The sequence below is a fragment of the Narcine bancroftii genome, chromosome 7 (genome assembly GCF_036971445.1).
Source record: "Narcine bancroftii isolate sNarBan1 chromosome 7, sNarBan1.hap1, whole genome shotgun sequence".
Lineage (NCBI taxonomy): Eukaryota > Metazoa > Chordata > Chondrichthyes > Torpediniformes > Narcinidae > Narcine > Narcine bancroftii.
In genome coordinates this window covers 3,461,764-3,484,973 of record NC_091475.1, presented here as the reverse complement: position 1 = coordinate 3,484,973, position 23,210 = coordinate 3,461,764, and the positions used below count along the sequence as shown (strand labels likewise).

Sequence of the window (23,210 nt, the reverse complement as noted above, 5' to 3'; positions counted from 1 at the left end):
CTCTTTGCAAATCTACATTCGACAAAAAGGTGAGTGACGGTCTCCACTCGCCACAGCTGTCCCGAGGAGGTCCATATTCTGGTTATGCAAGAAGGATCTAAGTGGGAGGGCCCCTCTCACTCCCAGCCAGGGCAAATCCTGGTTCTTGTTAGTGAGCCCTGGCAATGAACCATCCACTGGATCCAACGAGACCTCCTCTCTCCGTTTCTTCAGGATGTTCAGTGCTAACATCCTTGTTGGCGAAGGTGTGGTCCTGGAATAACTTTTCCACGAAGGATAGGTAGTGCAGCAAAGTGCAGCAGAATAGGATGATGCACGACAACAGGGCCAGGCCTATCCTTCACGACACCCGGGGCAGGTAGAACCTCAGCACATAGTGGCACTTGGTGCCCTTGTACTTGGGTTCAATGCACAACTTGATGCAGCCACACACAAAGGTGGGCATCAGGATGAGGGCCACATTGGGTACAACTTTGCCTCCATTTTCCGGCGACTTGTCCATGGCACTCCTTTGGACCTTATCCATTTTAGAACCACAAATGAATCTGAAAACTGCCCTGGTGACTGCGAAAGCACAGATGTGGGGGATGGGCCACACCTGCGCCTTGTACTGCAACACCGCAAGCACCTCACACCTAATAGCCAAGTTTTTCAGTTATCAAGAGGGAGCGCCACACCCACAGACCCAATTTTCTGGTGGATCTTTGTAATCTGCTCCGACCAATTTTTGCTGCACACCTCAACCTCTCCAAACCAGATCCCTGGCATCTTCAGGTAGTCGGATCTGACTGTGAAGGGGATGGTGGATAAGTCAAGCCAGTTGCCAATGAGCATTGCTTTGTTCTTCTTTTGGTTGACCCTGATGCCTGACACATACTCAAATTGCCTGCATATGCTGATCAGTTTCCAGACTGCTCAGGTATCCGAACAGAAGACAACGACGTCATCCATGTACAGGAAGACCTTCACCAGAGTGTCTCTGCTGCCTGGTAAATTCACTCTTCTAATGCCCTTGTCCTTTTTGATGGCTTTGGCAAAGGGTTCTGTGCAATATGCAAATAAGACTTGAGACAGAGGACAGCCTTGCCTAACTCCAGACTTGATGGAGAAGCTAACTGTTTCCCACCCGTTGATTTGGGCTAAACTACAAATGTTTGTGTAGACCAGTTTAATTCAATTCTGAATTTCCTCCTCAAAGCCCATTTTGGAGTACATCCATCATGCATGTGTGTGAAATCCAGTCAAAAGCCTTCTCCTGGTGTCCACCCCCCCGTCGTGCACATAGGCAAAGGAGCCCCTGAGGAGTGCGAGGCTGTCAGGGATCTTCCTGCCCGGGACCATGTATTTCTGATCTGGATGGATCATCTGTCCCAGAACAGACTTGACTCAACTTGATTGGAGATGGCTTTGGATAGGATTTTGTAGTCCACATTTAGCAATGAAATGGGTCTCCAGTTCCTGATATCTTCCTCCTCCCCCTTCTTTTTGTAGATGAAGGTGATGATGCCCTTCTTCATGGAATCTGATATGCTTCTTGCCAGGAGCATAGCATTGCCTATTTCCAGCAGGTCCAGGCTCACTCAGTCCCACAGAGCCGTGTACAACTCAGCTAGTAGGTCGTTGCTTCTGGGAGACTTACTCAACCCAAAGGAATGGATGGAGTTCATCAGCTCCCTCAGAGTAATTGTCTGATCCAGACATTCCCTTGTGCTCTCTGTATCCTTAGTGTCATACAGACTGGCATTGAAGGATCTGCCAATCCTCTGAATGTCAGTCTGTGAGGATGTAACTGAGCTGTCCTCTTCCTTAAAGTTGTGGATCACAGAGCTCCTTCTGTTAACCTTTTGGAAAAACAAACTTGAGCACATTTCATTCTGCTCCACTGTGCTGAGTCTGGTTCTAAAGATAATCTTGGAGGACTCTGTGGTGAAGGCTTGATGGTTCTTCACCTCTTGGTGTTTCTCCCTCACATCCACCCCTCTTGACTGCAAAAGGAAGGGTTTTTGTAGGTCACTCTGGAGTTGGCTCAGCTCCCTGTCTCTATCTTGTCCTCTGAACATCTTTAAGGATAAAGAATCGCTTGACGTTTTTCTTGGACGCTTCCCACCAGGTCACTAGAGAGTCAAAGGGTTTTATGGTTCTCCAACCAACATACTCCTTCTTTATCTCCTCTATGTTCTCTAGGGTCAGTACCTTAAAGTTCAGCTTCCACATCCCCTTGCCCGTCTTCTGGTCCTCCTGTAGGAGACAACAAGTGTGAAGGAGGCAGTGGTCAGGGAAGAACACTGGTGTAACTTCGGTGATTCTGACCGTGATGGCCTTCAACATGAAGACAAATTCTATCGGGGACCAGCTTGACCTGACCGATCTCGACCAGATGGGCTACAGCTGTGCTCCACCTCCACGGTTGCTGAAAGCTTCGCACAGCTATGCGTCCTTTACTGTCTCCATCAGAAGTCTGGAGGAGCTGCCTAGTCTGCTACCAGCACTGCTGGATCGTCCAGCTGCATCAATGATGCAGTTTAAGTCACCAGCCAGAACAACTGAACTGGATGTCGCCAGCAACACTGGGAGGCATATACATTAATCAGCCAGAGCGGGGGTGTCGAGGTACTTCAGGTCCACCATGAGGAGATGCCCCCCCCCCCCCAAACCACCTCCTTCACATCAGTGATTGTAAAGTTTCCCCTTCCCCCCTGCAGTAAGATGACCAGTCCGGAGACATGGCAACCGTTTCCTCCCACCACACCGACAATCCATGGGGCCACAATTGTACCTACATGTACTACTTCAAGCAGCTCTTTCCATTTATCAACCACACTGTGTGGAAAAAAGTTACCTCTCAGATCCCTTTTAAATCCCATTCACCTTCAAGTATGCCCCTATAGTTTAAGACTGCCCAATAGTTGATTAAGATCCTTTCCAACTGCTCTGTTTCCTGATTATAGTCCTTCTTCATCTTGGTTACATAACTTATTATTTGCCCTCTAATGAATGCTTTCATTGCATCCCATAGTATAAACTTATCTTTCACTGATTTTGTATTTATTTCAAAATACATTTTAATTTGTTTTTCAATAAATTCTCTAAAATCCTGCCTTTTAAGTAACATGGGGTTTAATCTCCATCTATACATTCTTGGAGGGATGTCCTCTAACTTTACTGTCAATATTAAGGGTGAATGGTCTGATAGTATTCTAGCTTTATATTCTGTTTTTTTTTTACTCTATCTTGCATACCCACATATACCTCTTTACCCACATACATATAAATCGTGGTCATTTTTACTCTTATTACATGTCTTCATCTCTCTGTTTGTTTTGTAGTTGTTCTGCAAATTTCCTTGTTTCCTCTGGATCCGAGAATAGTTTTTTTCCATAAGATCATTTTCGATGTATTGAACTCCTTCCTCTTCTTCAGGAGTTCAAAACTTATGTGTCTTTTTAGTTCGCAGTCTTTTGTACTCTCGTTAGACGTCTTCATCTCTCAGTCTATTTTGTAATTGTTCTGCAAATTTTCGTGCTTCCTCTGGATCCGAGAATAGTCTGTTTTGCTGTCCTGGAATAAATATTTTCAATACCGCTGGATGCTTTAGTATAAATTTATACCCTTTCTTCCATAAAATCGCCTTTGCTGTATTGAACTCCTTTCTCTTCTTCAGGAGTTCAAAACTTATATCTGGATAAATGAAGATTTTTTGCCCTTTGTACTCCAGTGGCTTGTTGCCCTCTCTTACTTTTTCCATTGTTTTCTCCAGTACTTTTTCTCTTGTAGTATATCTTAGGAATTTTACTAAAATAGATCTTGGCTTTTGTTGTGTTTGTGGTTTAAAGGCCAATGTTCTATGTGCCCTTTCTATTTCCATTTCTTGCTGTAGTTCTGGTCATCCTAGGATCCTAGGGATCCAATCTTTTATAAACTCTCTCATATTCTTGCCTTCTTCATCTTCCTTAAGGCCCACTATCTTTATGTTATTTCTTCTGTTATAATTTTCCATTATATCTATTTTCTGAGCTAACAGTTCTTGTGTCTCCTTAACTTTTTTATTAGATTCCTCTAATTTCTTTTTTAAGTCCTCTACCTCCATTTCTACTGCTGCTTCTCGTTCTTCCACCTTGTCCATTCTTTTTCCCATTTCTGATAAGGTCATATCTATTTTATTCATTTTCTCTTCTGTATTGTTTATTCTTCTTCTTAAATCATTAAATTCTTGCGCTTGCCATTCTTTAAATGACTCCATGTATTCTTTAATAAGAGAAAGTATATCCTTTGTCTTGCCTTTCCCTTCTTCTTATATTTCCCTGTACTCTTCCTCTTCCTCTTCTTCTTCCTCTGGGTTGGCCATCTGTTGTTTCTTTTTTGTCCTTTTCTTCTCTTCTTTCTTGTTTTCGTTGTCTTCTATATTCTCCTCTTGCTGCAGCTGTTCTGCAGCTGTCATTGCCGGTTGTGGAGATCGACTCCCCAGCTGGTCACCCCTCCCGTCGGTGTGTTTTTTTACATGCGCATCGCGCATGCGCGACTCCTCGTGCATGCGCGGTTGCGCACTTTTACTCGGCTCAGCGAGCCATTTTTGTAGTCCACTTTCTACCAACCTGAGGGAGCGGTTTCTCTCTCCACCGCGGGCCTCTTCGAACAGGTAAGTCCTTCTCCTTCTTCTTCCGTTGTCTTCTCTTCCTCTCTTCTTACCGTTGGTTTCGATTTTTCTTTTTTCGTCGCCATCTTCTTTCCACCTTTATACTCACTTTACTTTAATTTTTATTTTTGTGCCTTTGTGTTTTCCTTTGTTTTTTCCGACTTTTCTGGAGAGGGCTGGAGTTCACTGTCCGGCCACTACTCCATCACGTGACTCCTTTTGATTAAGATCCTGTTGTGGTCTTAGATGTTAATCTTCACTGACCACAATACCTCCGTTTTGGTGACATCTGCATTCTCATTCAAATTGTTAAACCAACATTGTTAGCATCAATCACTCACATAAGCATATCTATATTTCTCTGTAACATCCTTGTGTCATCTAAACAACTCACTTTCCTATACATTTTTGTGTCAGCAACAAATTTAGCAACCATACCTACTGAGCCTTCATCTGAATTATGATTTGTTTATAATTTGCAAAATTTGGAGGCCTTAGCATCATTACATCTCGATAAACCAGAATAAAATCCCCATTCAGGACTACCCTGTTTCCTGTCAGCCAACTAGTTTCTGTCCATGCTAATAGGCGATTCCATGATCTTGTATTTTTCCACAATAACTTTTGATGGAGCACCTAATCAAAAGCCTTCTGAAAATCTCACTGCAGTACTTAAACCATTTTCCCTTTCATCTTATTATTTTTCCAAAATATAAATTCCAATAAATTGCAATTTCTCTTTTAAGTAACCAGGTTGACTTTGCTCAATAAACATGATTTTTTTTTTGTCTGTATGTCCTGCTATAACATATTTAATAAGAGTTTCTAAAGTTTTCCCCATAGATGTTTTCACCAAGGATAACGTGCAAACTGTCTTCAGGACAGCGTATCAAAAGAAAGCATCGGTCTGGAAGGAGTACCTGGCAGAGTATTAAAAATCTATGCTGACCATCTTGCCAATATATTCGCAGATATCTTCAACATCTCACTCCGGTAGGGTGCGGTACCCATCTGTTTCAAACAGGCATCGATTGTACCAATGCCCAAGAAGAATGTGGTAACCTGCCTAAATGACTATCAACCAATGGCACTCACATCAACAATGATGAAATGTTTTGAAAGGCTGGTGTTGAAGCATATAAGCTCCTGTCTGGGCAGCAGCAGAGATCCATTCCAATTGGCCTATTATTGCTATCTCACTGGCTCTAACAAAGCCTTGGAACACCTGGACAGTAAAGATGCTCTTTATTGACAACAGATTGGCATTTAATACCATCATCCCCTCAAAATTGATCAACAAATTCCAAGTCCTGGGACTCAACACACCACTCTGTAATTGGATTCTTGATTTCCTCTTCTCCAGACCAAAATCAGTGAGGATTGGTGAGAACATCTCCTTCACAATCTCCATCATTACTGGGCTGTGTTCTTAGCCCCCTGCTCTACTCTACACCTGTGACTGTGCGACTCAGTACAACAACAACATCCTCTACAAATTCGCTGATGATACCAAAGTAGTGGGTTGTATATAAAGGAGCAATGAGTCAGCAAACAGGAGGGACATTGAAAACTTGGCTAAATGATGCACCAACAACAACCATGAACTCAATATCACCAAAACCTAGGACCTAATTTTCAACTTCAGAAAGGGAAAACCAATGATTATTGGGGGAAATCAGAGGTGGAGAGGCTGAGCAAATTTAAGTTATTGGGAGTCACTATCTCAGAGGATCTTTCCTGGACCTAACACGCTAATGGCATTGTTAAGAAAGTGTGTCGGCGCCTCTACTTCCTCAAGAGTTTGTGGAGGTTTGGTAGCAAATTTCTATACATGTGTGGTGGAAAGTGTGTTGACCAGCTGCATCACAGTCTGGTATGGGGACACCAATACCCCTGAGTGTAAAGTCCTGCAAAAGGTACTGGACACAGCCCAGGCAAAACCCTCCTCACCATTGAGCACATCTCCAGGGAATGCTACCCTTGGAGAGCAGCAGCATCATCATCACTGCTGCCATCAGGAAAGAAGAGTAGATGCCACAAGACTCACACCACCAGGTTCAGGAACAGCTGCTAACCCTCTAGCATCAGACTCTTCAACAATAAACTCAATCAGGGACTAATTTAAGGACTCTTACTTTTGCACTTTATTGAGTTTTTTTCTATCTCTGGTTTGCACAGTTTGTTTACCAGTTCTTTGTTTGTCACGTATATGTTGTGTACAGTTTTCTTTGCACCACCAATAAGAGGTATGTGATGGATTATAACATATTTTATATTGTATATAGATATGTTTTTGAAAGAGATAGATTGCATTTGTTTGTGACCTACACTACTCCAACAAACACTTCACCAAACAGATCTCATTTAAAATGCAAGAGCTTTGCTGAACGTGAGTCATCCAGGCACCAAGAGTCTTTGCAAAGACAATAAAACAAGGAGACTGCTTGCTAAAGAGAATTTCAAAGGCAGGTGTAAATGAACTATTGTTTTGAAAGCAATGGATGAACAAGCTCAGAAGATTGGGTGCTGCAATCTGTCTGGTTCCTGTTTGCTGTTCTAAGAAGGTCATGTGGTCTTGCAAGCAGAAAGAGAGACCAAACAGGCTTTCTCTGAGAGAGAGAGAGAGAGAGAGAGGACTGGTTTCTGCAGTAATGGCAAGCTGGCAACTTGTTGAAACTCCATTTTGAAGACGGGTCATGAGTTCTGAGTTCAGCCTATTCAAAACCCTTGTGCTCCATACAAGAGGAAATGACTGGCTTAAGTGTTTCACCTGAAATAAGGGAAACAAAAGGAACTCTGTGGTGACCTGCAGAAGAAGAGGTTATCATTTGGAAAATCCTGAAGGTGTAAGTTTCTTCGGTAAGACACTGAAGTGGCTGTTCAGAGGGAATCAATTGGTGTGTGTCAAATGAGCAACAAATATCTCTCTGAAACCAACAAGAACCTTCCAGAGCAGTAACCACTTAACTGTTTTCACTAGAGTCTGGTTAAAAATCATGAATTTAAATTCTGTGAACAGTATAAGAATTGCCTGATACCGATGAACTTGGAGTAGTAAGTGAGATTGGACTGTGAATCAAAGATCTTTTCTGAACTTATACACATTACATACATGTGCGCTTAGAATTAGAAGGGGATTAAGTTAGGTTAAGTTAATAGTAATAAGTTAAAAGTTTGATTCTGTTTGTATGTTTAAAGAAAATTAAAAATGACTTCTATTTAAATAACCATTTGTTTTGGTGAATTTCTATTGCTGGGTTTTGGAGTCCTCTGGATCCATAACAGATAATTCTGGCTCACCCGCAGGAAAAATAATCTCGAGGTTGTATGTGATGTCATGTCTATACTTTGACAATAAATCTGAAATGACAGATAATTAACAAACTAGTCTATTTTCATTCTTTCTTTATTCAAAAAAGAGCGCAAGACAGGAGTTTCATTTATTTGCCAATCAAGCAAAACCTTTCTCAGGGCTAGAAAAACAAGTAGTTGGGTTGCACTGAAGTTAAGAGGAGGCTTTTCTAAAGAGTTACTTTAACAAGTTCTATCTTTCTCAGTATGAACTGACAAGAATATACTTTAAGTGCACTCAACTTGTCAAGCACACAAGAAGAGGGGCAAGATGCAGGAAAATGAATGTAAATAATCTATTCTCATCCAATATGTTCACCAGTAATGAACATTTCATTGAACACAAGAGATGTAGCAAAATGGTTTTGGAATTTAATAATTTATTTTATGTGTTTGCAACAATACAACTGAACTCCTACTCAAAAGAGTGGGAGTATTGCTTTTGGAAATCATCAATGGTGCAGATACTTTTGCAATAAAATAGCTTGAATTTCATGACAAATATTGGCATTTTTTGAATAACAGAAATCAATAAATATTTGAAGGCTTTTTTGAAGTAAGAATTTCTAATATCATCATTGTTAAAGATCTGCTCTGTGAATGGGAAACTGTCTGTCATGCAAGGCAATTTTAATTTTATGTGAATATGAATGGTGCACAATAATCATTTATTACATGTCAGATTAAGAATAATGATATTGAGGACCACCAAGAGAATGAACAGGTTTTTCGCCATTGCCATGTGGATCAATATGAAAGTGGTTCAGCAATTTAATTCTCACTTCAGAAAAGAAGTGCTCAAAGGAACTTGGATGTCCCTGTAGGCAAATTTCTATAAGCTAACTTGGAGGTTCTGTAGGCAACTCGGACAGCAATACTGGGCAATACTGCAAGATAATCGGAGCACAAAAGTAAACACATCTTACAAAAATATACAGGCCACATCTGGAACATTTTATATAAATTTGACCTCCTTATCCAAAAAGGTATTCTGCTCCAATGAGAATGGAGTGAAGATTCACTATTCTGATTCCTAAGATGGTTAGTTTGTTGAACAAGGAGTGATTGGTTCAGTGGACAAAGATCTTGCGCAATGCATATTGCATTGAGCAAATCAAAGAAGATTGAAAGATTCAGTCTGTGGCATATGCTCAAACATGCAGCAGAAAACACGGTGTCAGATTTTGTAGTCAGCAGTAAATGAACAGCACCATCACAATGCAAGTTGGCCAAGGTTATAAGGCTTTACACTGGAACTTGCTATTTCAGTGTAGCACCCTCTAAAAGAGCCCTGGGATGTCAATGGTTCTGAAAATACACAATTCCTTGATCCAGTCGACCTGATCGAAGATTTGTGACTGAATGGTATTGAGTTTGAACAACCAAATTGTTTTAATTAATGAGGAATGATGTAAAAGAAGCAAACAAAAGAGTGATTAATGAAGAAATAAAAGAATGAAGCAGTGGGTTATCATAGGATTGGAATAAACATTTTTTTAAGGTATATCTTAATGACCTGGAGAAAGAGGCAGAATATAATGCATCCAAGTTTGACAGTTCCCAAAAAAATTATGGCATAATGAGGATGTTTGGATTCTGCAAGAGGATATAGATTGGCAAAGTGGATGAAAATTTGGAAAATGGAGTTTGATGTATGAAGTACGAGATCATTCACTTCTGCAAGAGGAACCTTAAAGGAGAAAGATTATAGTCGAGTCAAGAACAGAAAGTTCAAGGTGTACTTTTGCAGTAGTTACATCAAAGGCAAATGGCATATTACATGAGATTGGAATTAAGTAACTGATACAATTATACAGGTTATTGGCAAGGCCATGCATAGAGTACTATGCAGTTCTGGTCTCCTCACTTATGAGAGGATGTACACATATATATTGGAAGAGATTCATTATACTAATTCCTGGGATGAGAGATTTGTCTTATCATTACATTAAAGTTGTATTCTTTAGAATTTAGAAGAATAAAGGGTAATCTTATTGAAAAATGCAAGATCCTAATAAAGTCTGACCTGGTCGATTTGAGACATTCCCACTGATGGGAAAGTCTCAAAACAAGCAAACATGGCTTCAGGATAAGGGGGCATTTCAAACAGAAGTGTAAAGGGACTGGTAGAGGGTGATAAATCTCCAGAATTCTCTAATATGAAAGGGTGTGGCAACTTGATCATTGGAGGTGCTCAAGAAAACGTAGACTCATTTTTGAAAGGTCTCTTTCTCCTGTTATATTCTTAAAATAAATTATGTAAATTTCCAACATTAATTGTATCTGAAGGAAATGGATTCAATACCAGTCCTGGGGTGGTTGTGTGCAACATTTAGAACTTGTCACAACATTAAAAATTTATCTCTACTCTTTCTGCTTAATGTGCTTCATAAGTATCTCATATTTGTATGGGAACTTCTTGTGATCGCAAGTATTTGAACGGCACATTTCATAGTGGGACTGTTAATAACATGGCTCCTGGATAGTGAAGGCCAAATAGGTCAGCGACTTGCTGACTTCCTCATTTAATTTCACTGATATTGTTGCTAGAAGTTCCTTCAACTCATACTTTAAATAAGATGTGCCAATATAACATTGCTTTTAATGTGAAAATCTGGTGATTATTAATTGCTTTAGCAACACCACACTGAATAGAAGGAAGTCAAGAGAATGACTGCGTAGAAACATTTGGTGCTGTGATGTCCATATTAATGGGATTGTTTTTGACTGTCCCTGCCAATAAGAACTCAGGTAAAATACCACAGAGTCATCATATTAGTGGTCCTGTGTCCAGAAAGACAGGTTTCAGGAAATAACAAAATCCATCATGCAACAGTCTCACCAAAATACATGATAACTTTCCAGACATTGAACCAATTAGTTTAGGTCCTTTAATTTTTTTTTCCATCTTTTCCACCTTCCCATTCTGCAACTAAAAAAAAAAATCACAGCACATGGAATCAGTGGCTTAACACATAGCAGTTTCTGTCTTATTGGTCACTTAAAGAGCAACTTGTACAACCAATTCTAGACAGAGCCAGGAATCTACTAATTTTGTGTGGTTGGTTATTCTTGGGAGCTGCCAATGCAACAAAGGTGTTAAGATGATGCCAAAATTGGCATGAAGATATTTGTCTGAATTTGAACCAACAGGACTAGTTATCATCACTTCCACAGGGACCGCTGACAGGTAAGTTCTAAAACTGGAAAGAACCTTGCAAAAGTATGAATGAAAAAAACTGAAGATGACAAAATAAACCATTCAGGACTAAGAGTTCATAAACACAAAATGAATAAGTGCAACATTTTAGTTTGAAGCACAAGTTTTACAAAACAAACTCATCAAAAAAAAAATTCAAAAGGAGTAAAGTGAATTGGAAATGTTGCATGTACAATAGAATAGTCAACATATTATTTAAAGTTTAAATCTAAAAATACAATAGCAGCCCTACTTGAGCCAAATTACAACACTGTTTCATTTCACCTTCTCACTGAAAGGCCATGACTTGTATAGTACACAAATTATTGGATGAAATAAAATTTTCTCCTGGATGTCACCAGTGAAATTTTCTGGTCAAATTAAAGGTTAATCACGAGTTGTCTGCTCTGCCATTCATATCATGGTTGATATATTTTTCCTTCCAACCCCATACTCTTTAATGCCCATATGAATTAAGGTTCTATCAACTTCTGCTTTAGATATACCAATAACAGCCTTCACAGCTGCTTATAGTAACAAGCCCCACAGTTTCACCATCTGACTGAAGAAACTTCTCTTCATCTCTTCTAAAGGGATGTTTGTTATTCTGTGGGTGTGCCCTCTTGTCCTCAAGTCTTCCACCACTGAAAACATCTTCTCCATGTCAATTCTATCTAGTCCTTTCAATATTTGGAATGAGATCCCTTCTCATCCTTCAGCGAGCATGGGCCCAAAGCCATCAAATGCTCCTCATATGCTAGCCCTCTTATCCCTGAGATCATTCTTATAAACCTCCTCTCTGAAATGCCAGCACATACTTCCTGAGATACAAGGCCTAAAACTGGCCAACATTAAACCTCCTTTCAGGGTCTTGTGCCAGAAAAAACCTCAGCCTTTTCAGTGATATCCTCATAAATCTCAGATTTCCCTCCTGGGTAATCATATCTTTTCTGTAATACAATGCCCACAATTTTGCACAAAAATCAAGCTCGGGTCTCAATAATGTTCACAGTTCAAGCAGATATAGTTTTCAGTGTAAACTTGGCTGCCCTTGCTCTAAATTTGATCCTTTGCTTTCCACAGTGTCAAATCATATCTGAAAAATGGAGACTATTGGAAATAAATTACTATCTTTTAATCGACTTGCAAAAAAAATCGTAATGAAATGAAATCTTTTCTTTTGAAAAGTAATATTTTCAGTAGGAATTGAATGTGTGCCTGTAGAAAACAAACTGCAAAATTGATCTTCGAGCACAACTTTTTTTCTAAACAGAGGAAAAGCAAAAACATTTTTACCTATAAGGAGTGATGATATCTGAAGCTTGATATTTAATACATTTAAAATCAGATCGTTTTCTAAATGTCACTTTAACAACCCAATTTCTCTATTTCAAATACTGGCATTTTAACTTGCTTTACTGTACTGAGCTCACATTTTCTTATTGATACATTCAGACACAAGAAGACTGAAAATGAGGCAGTTCCATAATAATATTTTCCACTGTTTTAAGTGGTATTCAAACAAACAGAGAACCCTATTTTAATTATCTGCATAATACTACTTCTATGTTGTTGTTGAAGGTGGACCGGTAGTTCTGAGAAATAAATCTCCATGAATTGTTCTGCGGAACCTACCAACGAAGATGTATGCCGGGTTACCACCATTTTAACAACTCGTTGCACTTGTGCCCAGCTCTCCGGGAACGGCAGTAAAATATTAGTCGTCATTCTAAAGTTTTGTCCCAGCCGGTTTCAAAAGATAAACAATCTAGCCTTTCAGAGATTGGAACCAATCGTTGTTTTATCCCCAGCATCAACTGAACCTCAAGCTTCGATTCAATCGCTGCAAGAGGGGACGCCACGAAAGAATGAAGAAAACTTGCATCAATGTAGGCTCAGTTCAGACACAAACACAGTATTCTGAAGTACCAGTCCTGTCTGTGGTGCTCAGTTCCATTATTCAGTAGTATCGGTGCCAACATACAATGTATTCGTAGAAAGAGAGTTCATCTAACGCAATGGAACAAACCGTCTTTTTGCATGTGTGATTCAGGGCACCACGCGAGTCAGAAAATGGGATGAATCATCCAGGATTCAGTGACGAACTGAAACAGGTCACTAAAATCCGACAGGGTTTCAAATTTAAAATGAATGATTTAATTCTCTGTCTTTTAAAAAAGCGTTACGATTGCAAGGAGCGTTTGATTGGGATACCCGGTTACTAAAACACAATTTATTTCCTTTCTTCCCATTCTAGGACGCTTAACGGTTTCACTACGATGAGTTTAAAAAAAACTTTACTTGGAAACATGGGCGATGTCACACATCAATTTTCAAACGGCAGGTTGAGAACATGGGGGCCAAGTCACACGGAGCAGAATTATTTCTTGGTGTGGGCTCGATGGAAAATTGCGAAGCCTCTGGAAACTAACAGGTGATTTAACACACAAGGCACGAAAACCACGATGTGTTCATTTTTCAACAGCCATGTTCATTCATCGATTTTTTTTGCGGGAGTTCGCGGTACCATCGCATCTACTATAAAGTTAAACGTAATTTAACGCTTACCTGCCAGGCAGAGAACGGGCATCGACCACGAGAAGGCAGATAGCCACATTTTGAACGTCATTTTCATCCCCAATACTTGTTTATGAGTGGAAATTGTTGAGTCTCGGATCGTGAATGAAAGTCCGACTTCCCATTGTAATCCGCCTCTCTCAGTTCTGGCAAACACGAAACTATCGGCCAAGCTTGATCTGGCACCTGTTACTCATCTGCCCCCGAAAGGGTGGTGCGCTCGTCCAAGGCTCGATAAAATCAGACCGCAGAGAAAGGAGGGTCGCCTTGAAGTACAAGTAATAACCTTGTAGCATCGACTATTTTACTGGTTTTTGTATCGCTTCAAACAAACTGCAACACAGACAGGGATTCGCCATGAAATCAGCATAATCCCCCTTTCCACAGATGAGCCTTTCCAATCACATGGTTTCATTGATGCTGCTTTGGACTCCGCGCTGGGAGAAATTGACAGCGTTCGTGAAGCTGCTGTGCATTAAACGGATAAAGTACAGATATTTTATTCCGTTATTTATTTTTACCACATTTCTCCCAATAATGTCGTTTTGTGTTGATTTGAGTATAACAAAATATCAGAATCCCTAATACAAATTGAACGCATGAAAGGCACTCGTTGTTTCAATAGAACGGTGCGTCTTGTCAGAAAACCTTCATCAACCGGTTCATGAATTTAGTTAAGAATTCCAGCCTCGTCTTTCCCAGAAAATAACCTTGAGGGCACATACTGAAATGAACTTAAAAATGACGCTTGTTTCGTTTTGTGATGCAGTTCATCCCGTGCAGCACAATTTTACTGCAACAATGTAAACGACTTGCGCTACTCAGCTATTTATTGGAGCGAGAATTGAGTTGAGGCATGTCCGGAATTGATAACTTTATCTGGAAAATGAAGCAATAGTTCGAATTCCAACCTTACATTTCAACTCAATGGATTCCAGCACAAATTATACGAAAAAAAAAATTATGAAATAAAACGTGAGGTCAAGGCAACATCTGAGAGAAAAATAGAGCAAATCTTCCAAGACAATTAACCTTCATTACACTAAGCTAAAAATCAAACTAGAAAGGTCGCTCTAATTTGTTGGCCCATTCAGCGAACAAGGCAGACAATCCCACCCCCGCCTGCTGTGTCCGCCTAACACCATTTTGAATCCAATTAAGATTTTTTTTTGTCTCCAGTTCCCTTCTGCAACTGGCTATTTGGCATTACGGTGTTATCTATCCTTATCAATTGTCATTTCACCTTTTACAACTTAAGGTATTTGTTTTCTGTTTCACGCAGCTGAAAACCTCCCGATTTTGGAAAATATCAAAGTTGAAAGCCAAAAGAAGATGAAGTGCAGACCTGCTCTTGAAAAATAGCGATTAAATGAGAAAGACTTGCTTTCGTCGATTCCTATTCTCTGCAAAATAAAACCCCGAGGAACTCAGCAGGTCGAGCAACATCTGGAGGTAAAGGAACAGTTGACGTTTCGGGTTCGAGACCTTGCATCAAGTCCGTTCCTGAAGTGCTGCAGATCCTCTTATAAATGTACTCCTGCTGTGCATGTTATAGGACTGTTGACATATTTCCCAGTCAGGATGGTGCATGAGTTGGAGGGATTCTGTGTGTGATGATGTTACTACACTTGCTGCTCGAGACTTTCTTGATGGTCGACATCACCGGTTTGGGATTTGGTATAGTAATCGATTAAGCAAGTAAATGCAGTGCATTTGCAAGATGGTACACAATGCAGCCACCATGAAAAAAACAAATGTACAGGGTGTCAAGCAAATAGGCTGCTCCGCCCTAGGTACTTTTAAGTTTCTTGAGAGTTACTGACACAGCATTTTTAAAGTTTCTGTAAGATTATTTGTGTTTGGGGTATCAGAAGGTGAATCACTTATCACAGGTTAGCTAAATTCTCTTGCTCTTGTAGCCATGGTATTTATATTGCTGGTTAAGTTGGGTCAATGGTGATAGCAAGGTTTTGATGGTGGAGTTTGATGTGGTAATTCTGAGGTGTGTGACAAATTATGTGTTTGTATTGTATATAGATATGTTTTTGGGACAGGTTTTTTAATGTAGGTCACATACAAACACTTTAAAACAGATCTTATTTAAAATACAAGAGCTCTACTCATGCTAGACAGTCTGGCACCAAGAGCCTTTGCAAAAGCTTTGGAGAGTGCCCAAGAGACTTCACTAATAGATTGTTGTTTACAAAAAGGCAACTGATGAAAGAACTCATTGGAGCCACAGGTAATCCACAGTAGAACTTGCTGTTCTAAGAGGGTAATGTGGCTTTGGAAGCAGAAAGAGTAAAACAGGCTTTCTCTGAGAGAAAGAAGGGAAAAAAATCAGTTCTGTCGTTTTACAGTCAGCAGCATCACCAACTGGGAATGGAACAGGTCAAGCTGGCAAGCTTGTGGAAAAACCGTTTGGAAGACTGGTTGTGAGTGCTTAGTTCAATTTGGTCAAAGTCCTTGTGGTCCATGCAAGAGGAGAGGACTGGCTGCATAATGTTTCACTTGAAGTAAGAGAAACAAAAAGGAACTCTGTGATGACCTGAAAGAAAGAAGTTATCATCTGGAAAACCCTGAGGGGGCAAGTTTCTTCAGCAAGACACTGAAGTGGGTGATTAAAAAGAAACAACAAATCTCTCTCTGAAAACCAACAAGAACCTTCCTGAGCGGTAACCATTTACCTTTCAACACCAAAGCCTGGTGAACTTCATAAATGTTAAATTCTGTGCACAGTATAAGAATTGCCTGCAACCAGTGAACTTGGAGGAGTGAGAAGTGAGATTCGACTGAATCAAATAACTTTTCTAACCTTTTACACACACATTACATACAGAAGGGGGTTGTTAGGTTAAGTTAATAGTAATAAGTTAAAGTTTGATTCTGTTTTCATGTTTAAAGATAACTAAAAGCAACATTTGTTTAAGTAACCATTTGTCTTGGTGAATATCTATTGCTGTTGGGTTTATGAGTCCTCTGGGCTCATAACAGGTGGTAATGGTTGGGAGAGGTTCAGAATTTAAATTCTAGCATATCAATGATATGAGACTTGCTGATGGTGATGATAAGATTTTACTGTTGGTAGATGCTAATATTGTTGAAGTTCCTCATAAAATGAATTACTTATCTCTAATTGTTCATTAGAAGATAATGATATGCTGTTTTCTTGAACCACAGTTATTACTCTGGTGAGATGGAGTATTGCAGGAATTACTTACTGGTGATAATTCCAGGCCTGGATGGTGAACAACTTGAAAATGGTGACATTCCCAGTGTCTGCTCTACTTGACCTTGTCAGTGGTGGAGGCTGGTGATCTCGATCTGGTTATCCATTAACAAGTCAAGAAAAATATAAAACGTGGAATCTATTCGAGTGCAGATCCAGCATCATCATCATAACTTACTTTAATCTCTTATCATTTGACTTTCATCACTTTATTTCACTTACAATTGTCATAAAAGTAAAACCTCTTGGCTGAAAATCTACTGATATTCAATTCTGACATCATCTTTAAATCGTTGGGCATGATTATTCCTTTCCAATGTGCAGAACTTTGTGCAAAAATGCCCATATTGTTTCATTGGCCACAATTTAATGAAACACCTTTTAGAAGATGGTGTCAATTACGTTGCTGCTCATATCATTTAACATCACAAAGACATTTACAAAAGTTGCATTTATTTTCTGAATTGGTCTTTGGCACGACCTGCAAACAAATGCTCTTGCAATTATTGTTAGGCCATTCCACTCCACATATCTATGAACAATTTTTGTCTGAAGCTCCCTATATCACTCATACCATAACAAGACCACCAAAGATAAGTCTGTTCAAATGACAGTATTGATTTAACTACCAAAGAGTGAAAAGTTTTTTATTTTTTCATATTCATTATCTTTTTTCTCTTGATGGCATCTTAATTAGAGTTAGATTTGACAGCGTGTTTTATGTTTTGGAAAGCTGCATTAAGTAAGACTTCCATTGCATCTGTACATTGCAATTTGTACATAGGACAATAACTCATTCATCATTCTGATCTTTTTCACCTTGCACACTTGATTTCTTTCTTTCAAACAATTACTCATCCACAAATACTTTGAAAATCCACCATTTTCAACTTTTCTAACAAAGATTATTGAAGCTTTCTGGTGAAAATACCTTTGATATTTCCTCAAAAATAAAAAGGAAATTGATCAAGGGTGATTTTTTTTTTGTGACTTATTTTGTTTCTTCTGCTTATCACTTGATAAGTTTTCTCAATAATTAAAAAAAAAATCAATTGTGCTAGATTGGAGACGCAAGAGACTGCAGATGCTGGAAGAGATTCAGGAGTATCAGAACCAGCACCACCAGGTTGAGGAACACTTCTTCCCGTGGGCAGTGAGAATTCTGTACAACAAAAAGAACTGCTCACACTAACCTTCCGAGACCGTTATATTCATTAAACAATATTTATGTATTTCTTTGTATCAATGAAATACTTGTCCTGCCTATGTATTATTTGTCTATATTTGAGTTATGGCTGCATGTTTTGTACCAAGGACTGGAGAACGCTGTTTTGTAGGGTTGGACTTGTACAGTCAGATGACAATAAATTTTGACTTGACTTGACAGACGCTGGAACAAAAGCAAATTGCAAGAGGAACTCTCAGGGTCAAGCAGATTCTCTGAAATAATCAACATTTCAAGTTGTGACATTGCATCAAGACTGAAGCCCATTTTACACAGAGCTTGAAAGTTGGGTTTTATCCTTTCGAGTGCAGTGTGAAAGAATTGCAATGTGGATTGGGGGGGAGGGGGTGGTCTAAACATACCATCTTCGATCCATCTAAGTATGTACTGCGTATTTGACTCAAGGAGCTTTTATCGGTTCTGAGTGAACACGCAAGCCAGCTTTTTAAGACAGGTCATGTCTACTGGAATACCATGGCTTTGCAGTATAAAAGACACTTGAGACTGCAGAGCAGCCATTCTCAACAGGGGCCATATGGTTCCTCGGGGGCTACAGCACTTTTAAGGGTGGGGTAGACTGAAGTCCTTAAGAAGGAGGACCCAAGGTGTATAGGTGGGCATGGAAACTGAACTGATTTTGGAAAGAAAATCATTTTTTTGCTTGGCTTTGCTGTAGCAAAGATACTGCCTTTACTTTTGTGCACTATTATTGTTTTTTTAACAGTCATGTCCTAAGATAGTTATATGTATGTTTTCCCTATGACGCTGCTGCAAAACACGAAATTTCACGACAATCGATCCGGATTCTGATATAGTGATTTCGATGTTTTTTGGAGGCATTTGGAGACAGCCTAGAATGACCTAGATAAATGAAGTCAATTAACTACATTTTCCAGAGCATTCCTTGCTTTGACATGATTGTGTTTGATTGACATGGAACCACTTTGGCTAGGAATTGCCTTCCATGTAGCTTTCCTCTTTTGTTCTATTGCCTGTAATTCCAGGAAATAAGCGTGCAGGCCAAAACTTTTGCTCCATATTGCTTGCGTCTGCAAGCAGCTTCATTTTGCTTCGGGTTTTATGATGGGTAGTGAAGGTACGTCTCCTTCTGCTGCTAGCTTTTATTGAAGAAAGTATGTATTATTCATCAGTTTCCATAAAATTTATGCCGACTTTTAAGCCAACTATTATAAGTCGTTCATTGTTGTAACTTTCAGAAAAAATTTTACCCACGAGTTCTTACGCCAAAAAAAAGCGTCGGTGGTATTCAGTGAAATACTCTCATAGGGTTTCATTACATCTCTGCAAATGTGTTTGATTTGTTTGCATACATTTTCAAACGAAAGCATGAGGCTAAGCAAGCTGAAACAACATTTAGAAATATGAAGATTAAAAAGCTAAGCCCTTGGATTACATCCAAACCCTTCGAGATCATTTTGAGAGACGGCCAATGCTCAACAGATGATTACTGAAAAGTCACAGAAATTAGAAAAAGGTCTTCTTCCATCATACAACTGAATTGATTGCAAAAAGTTATGATGCTCATAACATCATTTATTTTGCTGTCGTTCTCCATAATAATAACTAATATAATGAACATAAATGCCAAAGAAAACTATTCAAGCAATTCTTTTTAGTAATTCCACTGTTTCAAGAAGAATTGATGAGATGGCAAGGGACATTGAAAAACAATTAAGTCATTTCATTACAATCCAAGAAATTATCTTCACGATTAGACGAATTCACAATTCTGGAATGGAGCTGATGGAAGAGATGTTGTTTGCCACAAGGATTAAAACAGAAACTAAGCACCTGACCAATTTTGAAGAATTCCATTAATGAGAAGAGAATTCCATTGGAGAACATAGTTGCTTGTGCAACTGATGGTTCTTATTCAAAGGTTGGACGATTCAGAGGGTTCATCACATGCCTGAAAAATGTTGTACCTTCAGTCTTTACTGTTTATTGCATCATTCATAAGGTGCACTTAGAGGCTGTGTAAGACATTTAAATGCGTTGCTTTCAATTGACATAAAGACTGAAAACTTGGGACACAATTGTTTCCTTTCTCATTTCAAAGAAAGAAAAACGTGATGATGCAAAGGCGGACATATTTTATCTGGCAGATATCTTTGACAAACTCAATTTATTGAACAAGACCCTACAGGGTCAACACAATAACCTCATTGACAGTAAGGAAGCCATTGTTTCTTTCCTTAAATGCTCAAAGTCAGTTGGAGCTATTGTTATGGGCCCAGAGGATCTCAAAACCCAGCAGCAATAGATATTCACCAAGACAAATGGTTACTTAAACAAAAGTTGCCTTTAATTATCTTTAAACATGAAAACAGAATCAAACTTTAACTTATTACTATTAACTTAACCTAACAACCCCCTTCCAATTCCAAGTGCACATGTAATGTAATTTGTATGTAAGTTCAGAAAAGTTCTTAGATTCACAGTCCAATCTCACTTCTCACTCCTCCAAGTTCACTGGTTGCAGGCAATTCTTATACTGTGTGCAGAATTTAACATTTATGAATTTCACCAGGCTTTAGTTACCGCTCAGGAAGGTTCTTGTCAGTTTTCAGAGAGAGACTGGTTGCTCGTTGGACACCCAAAACTGATTCCTTCCCATCAGCCACTTCAGTGTCTTGCCAAAGAAACCTGCCCCCTCAGGGTTTTCCAGATGATACCCTCTTTCTTTCAGGTCACAACAGAGTTCCTTTTTGTTTCCTTTATTTCAAGTGAAACATTATACAGCCTGCCATCTCCTCTTGTATGGACCACAAGGGTTTTGACCAGGCTGAACTAAGAACTCACAATCCATCTTCAAAATGGGGTTTTCCACAAACTTGCCAGCTGGTCATGTTCTAGTCCCAGCTGCTGCTGTTGAACTGTAGAATTGAATTATCTCTCTCGCTCACTAAGAGAAAACCTCATGACCCTCTTAGAACAGCCAACTGTCTTCACACAGACTGCGGCGCCAGACCTAATCTTCAGAGTTCATTCATCTGTGCTTTCCAAAACAATAATCCATTACTCCATAGCATGTCCAATGAACACCTACTTGTAAAGTCCTTATAGGCATTTTTTTTAACAATGGTTTATTGCTTTACTATAAAGTAAAATTCATACACTTGCACAGAAAGCAACTTTTTCAATCTTTATTTTAATAATTCTAAACATCAAAGTCAAAAAAAAACTGGAAAAAAATGGCTGAACAAAAAAAAAAGCCAAATTACAATTACAAATTTCCATTTACTGTAATAGCAAAATTCTTTCTTTCTTCTTTGGTTTGGCTTCGCGGACGAAGATTTATGGAGGGGTATGTCCACGTCTGCTGCAGGCTCGTTGGTGACTGACAAGTCCGATGTGGGACAGGCAGGCATGGTTGCAGTGGTTGCAAGGGAAAATTGGTGGGTTGGGTTGGGTGTTGGGTTTTTCCTCCTTTGTCTTTTGTCAGTGAGGTGGGCTCTGCGGTCTTCTTCAAAGGAGGTTGCTGCCCGCCAAACTGTGAGGCGCCAAGATGCATGGTTGGAGGTGAGATCAGCCCACTGGCGGTGGTCAATGGGGCAGGCACCAAGAGATTTCTTTAAGCAGTCCTTGAAACCTGTTCTTTGGTGCACCTCTGTCTCAGTGGCCAGTGGAGAGCTCGCCATAAAACACGATCTTGGGAAGGCGATGGTCCTCCATTCTGGAGACATGACCAACCCAGCGCAGTTGGGTCTTCAGCAGCGTGGATTCGATGCTTGCGGACTCTGCCAGCTCGAGTACTTCGATGTTGGTGATGAAGTAATTCCAATGAATGTTGAGGATGGAGCGGAGACAGCGCTGATGGAAGCGTTCTAGGAGCTGTAGGTGATGCCGGTAGAGGACCCATGATTCGGAGCCGAACAGGAGCGTGGGTATGACAACGGCTCTGTACACACTGATCTTCGTGTGTTTCTTCAAGTGTTTTTTATTCCAGACTCTTTTGTGTAGTCTTCCAAAGGCGCTATTTGCCTTGGCGAGTCTGTTGTCTCTTTGTCGATACTTGCATCAGATGAAATGGTGCAGCAGAGGTAGGTAAACTGGTTGACCGTTTTGAGTTCTGTGTGCCCGATGAAGATGTGGGAGGGGATGGTAGTCGTGGTGGGGAGCTGGCTGATGGAGGACCTCAGTTTTCTTCAGGCTGACTTCCAGGCCAAACATTTTGGCAGTTTCCGCAAAAAGGACGTCATGCGCTGGAGAGCTGGCTCTGAATGGGCAACTAAAGCAGCATCGTCTGCAAAGAGTAATTCACAGACAAGTTGTTCTTGTGTCTTGGTGTGAGCTCGCAGGCGCCTCAGATTGAAGAGACTGCCATCCGTGCGGTACCGGATGTAAACACCGTCTTCATTGTTGAGGTCTTTCATGGCTTGTTTCAGCATCATGCTGAAGAAGATAGTAAAGAGGGTTGGTGCGAAGACGCAGCCTTGCTTCATGCCATTGCCAATGGAAAAGGGTTCGGAGAGCTCATTGCTGTATCTGATCCGACCTTGTTGGTTTTCGTGCAGTTGGATAACCATGTGGAGGAACTTGGGGGGGGAGCATCCGAGGCGCTCTAGTATTTGCCAAAGCCCTTTCCTGCTCACGGTCAAAGGCTGCTGTCTGAGGGCAAAGACCATGTCAGTATTTCCTCTGTTTGCACGAAAGCCACACTGTGATTCTGGGAGGACATTTTCGGCGACACTAGGTATTAGTCTATTAAGGAGAATCCTAGTGAAGATTTTGCCTGCAATGGAGAGCAGCGTGATTCCCCTTTGTTTTTGTACAGGGTGATGATGATGGCATCACGAAGGTCCTGAGGCAGCTTTCCTTGGTCCCAGCAGAGCATGAAGAACTCATGCAGTTTGGTATGCAGAGTTTTGCCACCAGCCTTCCAGACCTCTGGGGGGGATTCCATCCATACCTGCTGCTTTGCCACTTTTCAGTTGTTCAATTGCCTTGTATGTCTTTTCCCGGGTAAGGACCT

At 40.1% G+C, this 23,210-nt stretch overlaps 1 protein-coding gene and 1 long non-coding RNA gene across 9 annotated transcripts in view; one reads left to right on the top strand and one right to left on the bottom strand.

Annotated features, from left to right (window-relative positions):
• Positions 1 to 23,210, bottom strand: part of ildr2 (immunoglobulin-like domain containing receptor 2) — a 129,766-nt gene that overhangs the window by 96,368 nt on the left and 10,188 nt on the right. For 2 of the 8 annotated variants that reach the window (XM_069888515.1, XM_069888517.1), the window contains exon 1: positions 13,752 to 14,510. The exons of 3 other annotated variants lie outside the window; for them this stretch is intronic. Coding sequence is in view for 1 of the 5 variants with exons in the window: in XM_069888519.1 (XP_069744620.1) it covers positions 13,752 to 13,818 (67 nt within the window). In the remaining 4 variants the exon portion in view is untranslated. Of the gene's footprint in view, positions 1 to 13,751; positions 14,511 to 23,210 lie in introns of those variants that run through there. 3 more of the 8 variants (XM_069888518.1, XM_069888522.1, XM_069888519.1) reach the window with 3 other exon arrangements.
• Positions 13,405 to 17,865, top strand: LOC138738407 (uncharacterized). Its single transcript, XR_011341533.1, has 3 exons — positions 13,405 to 13,617; positions 15,043 to 15,212; positions 16,941 to 17,865. It is a non-coding gene; the product is annotated as an uncharacterized lncRNA (long non-coding RNA).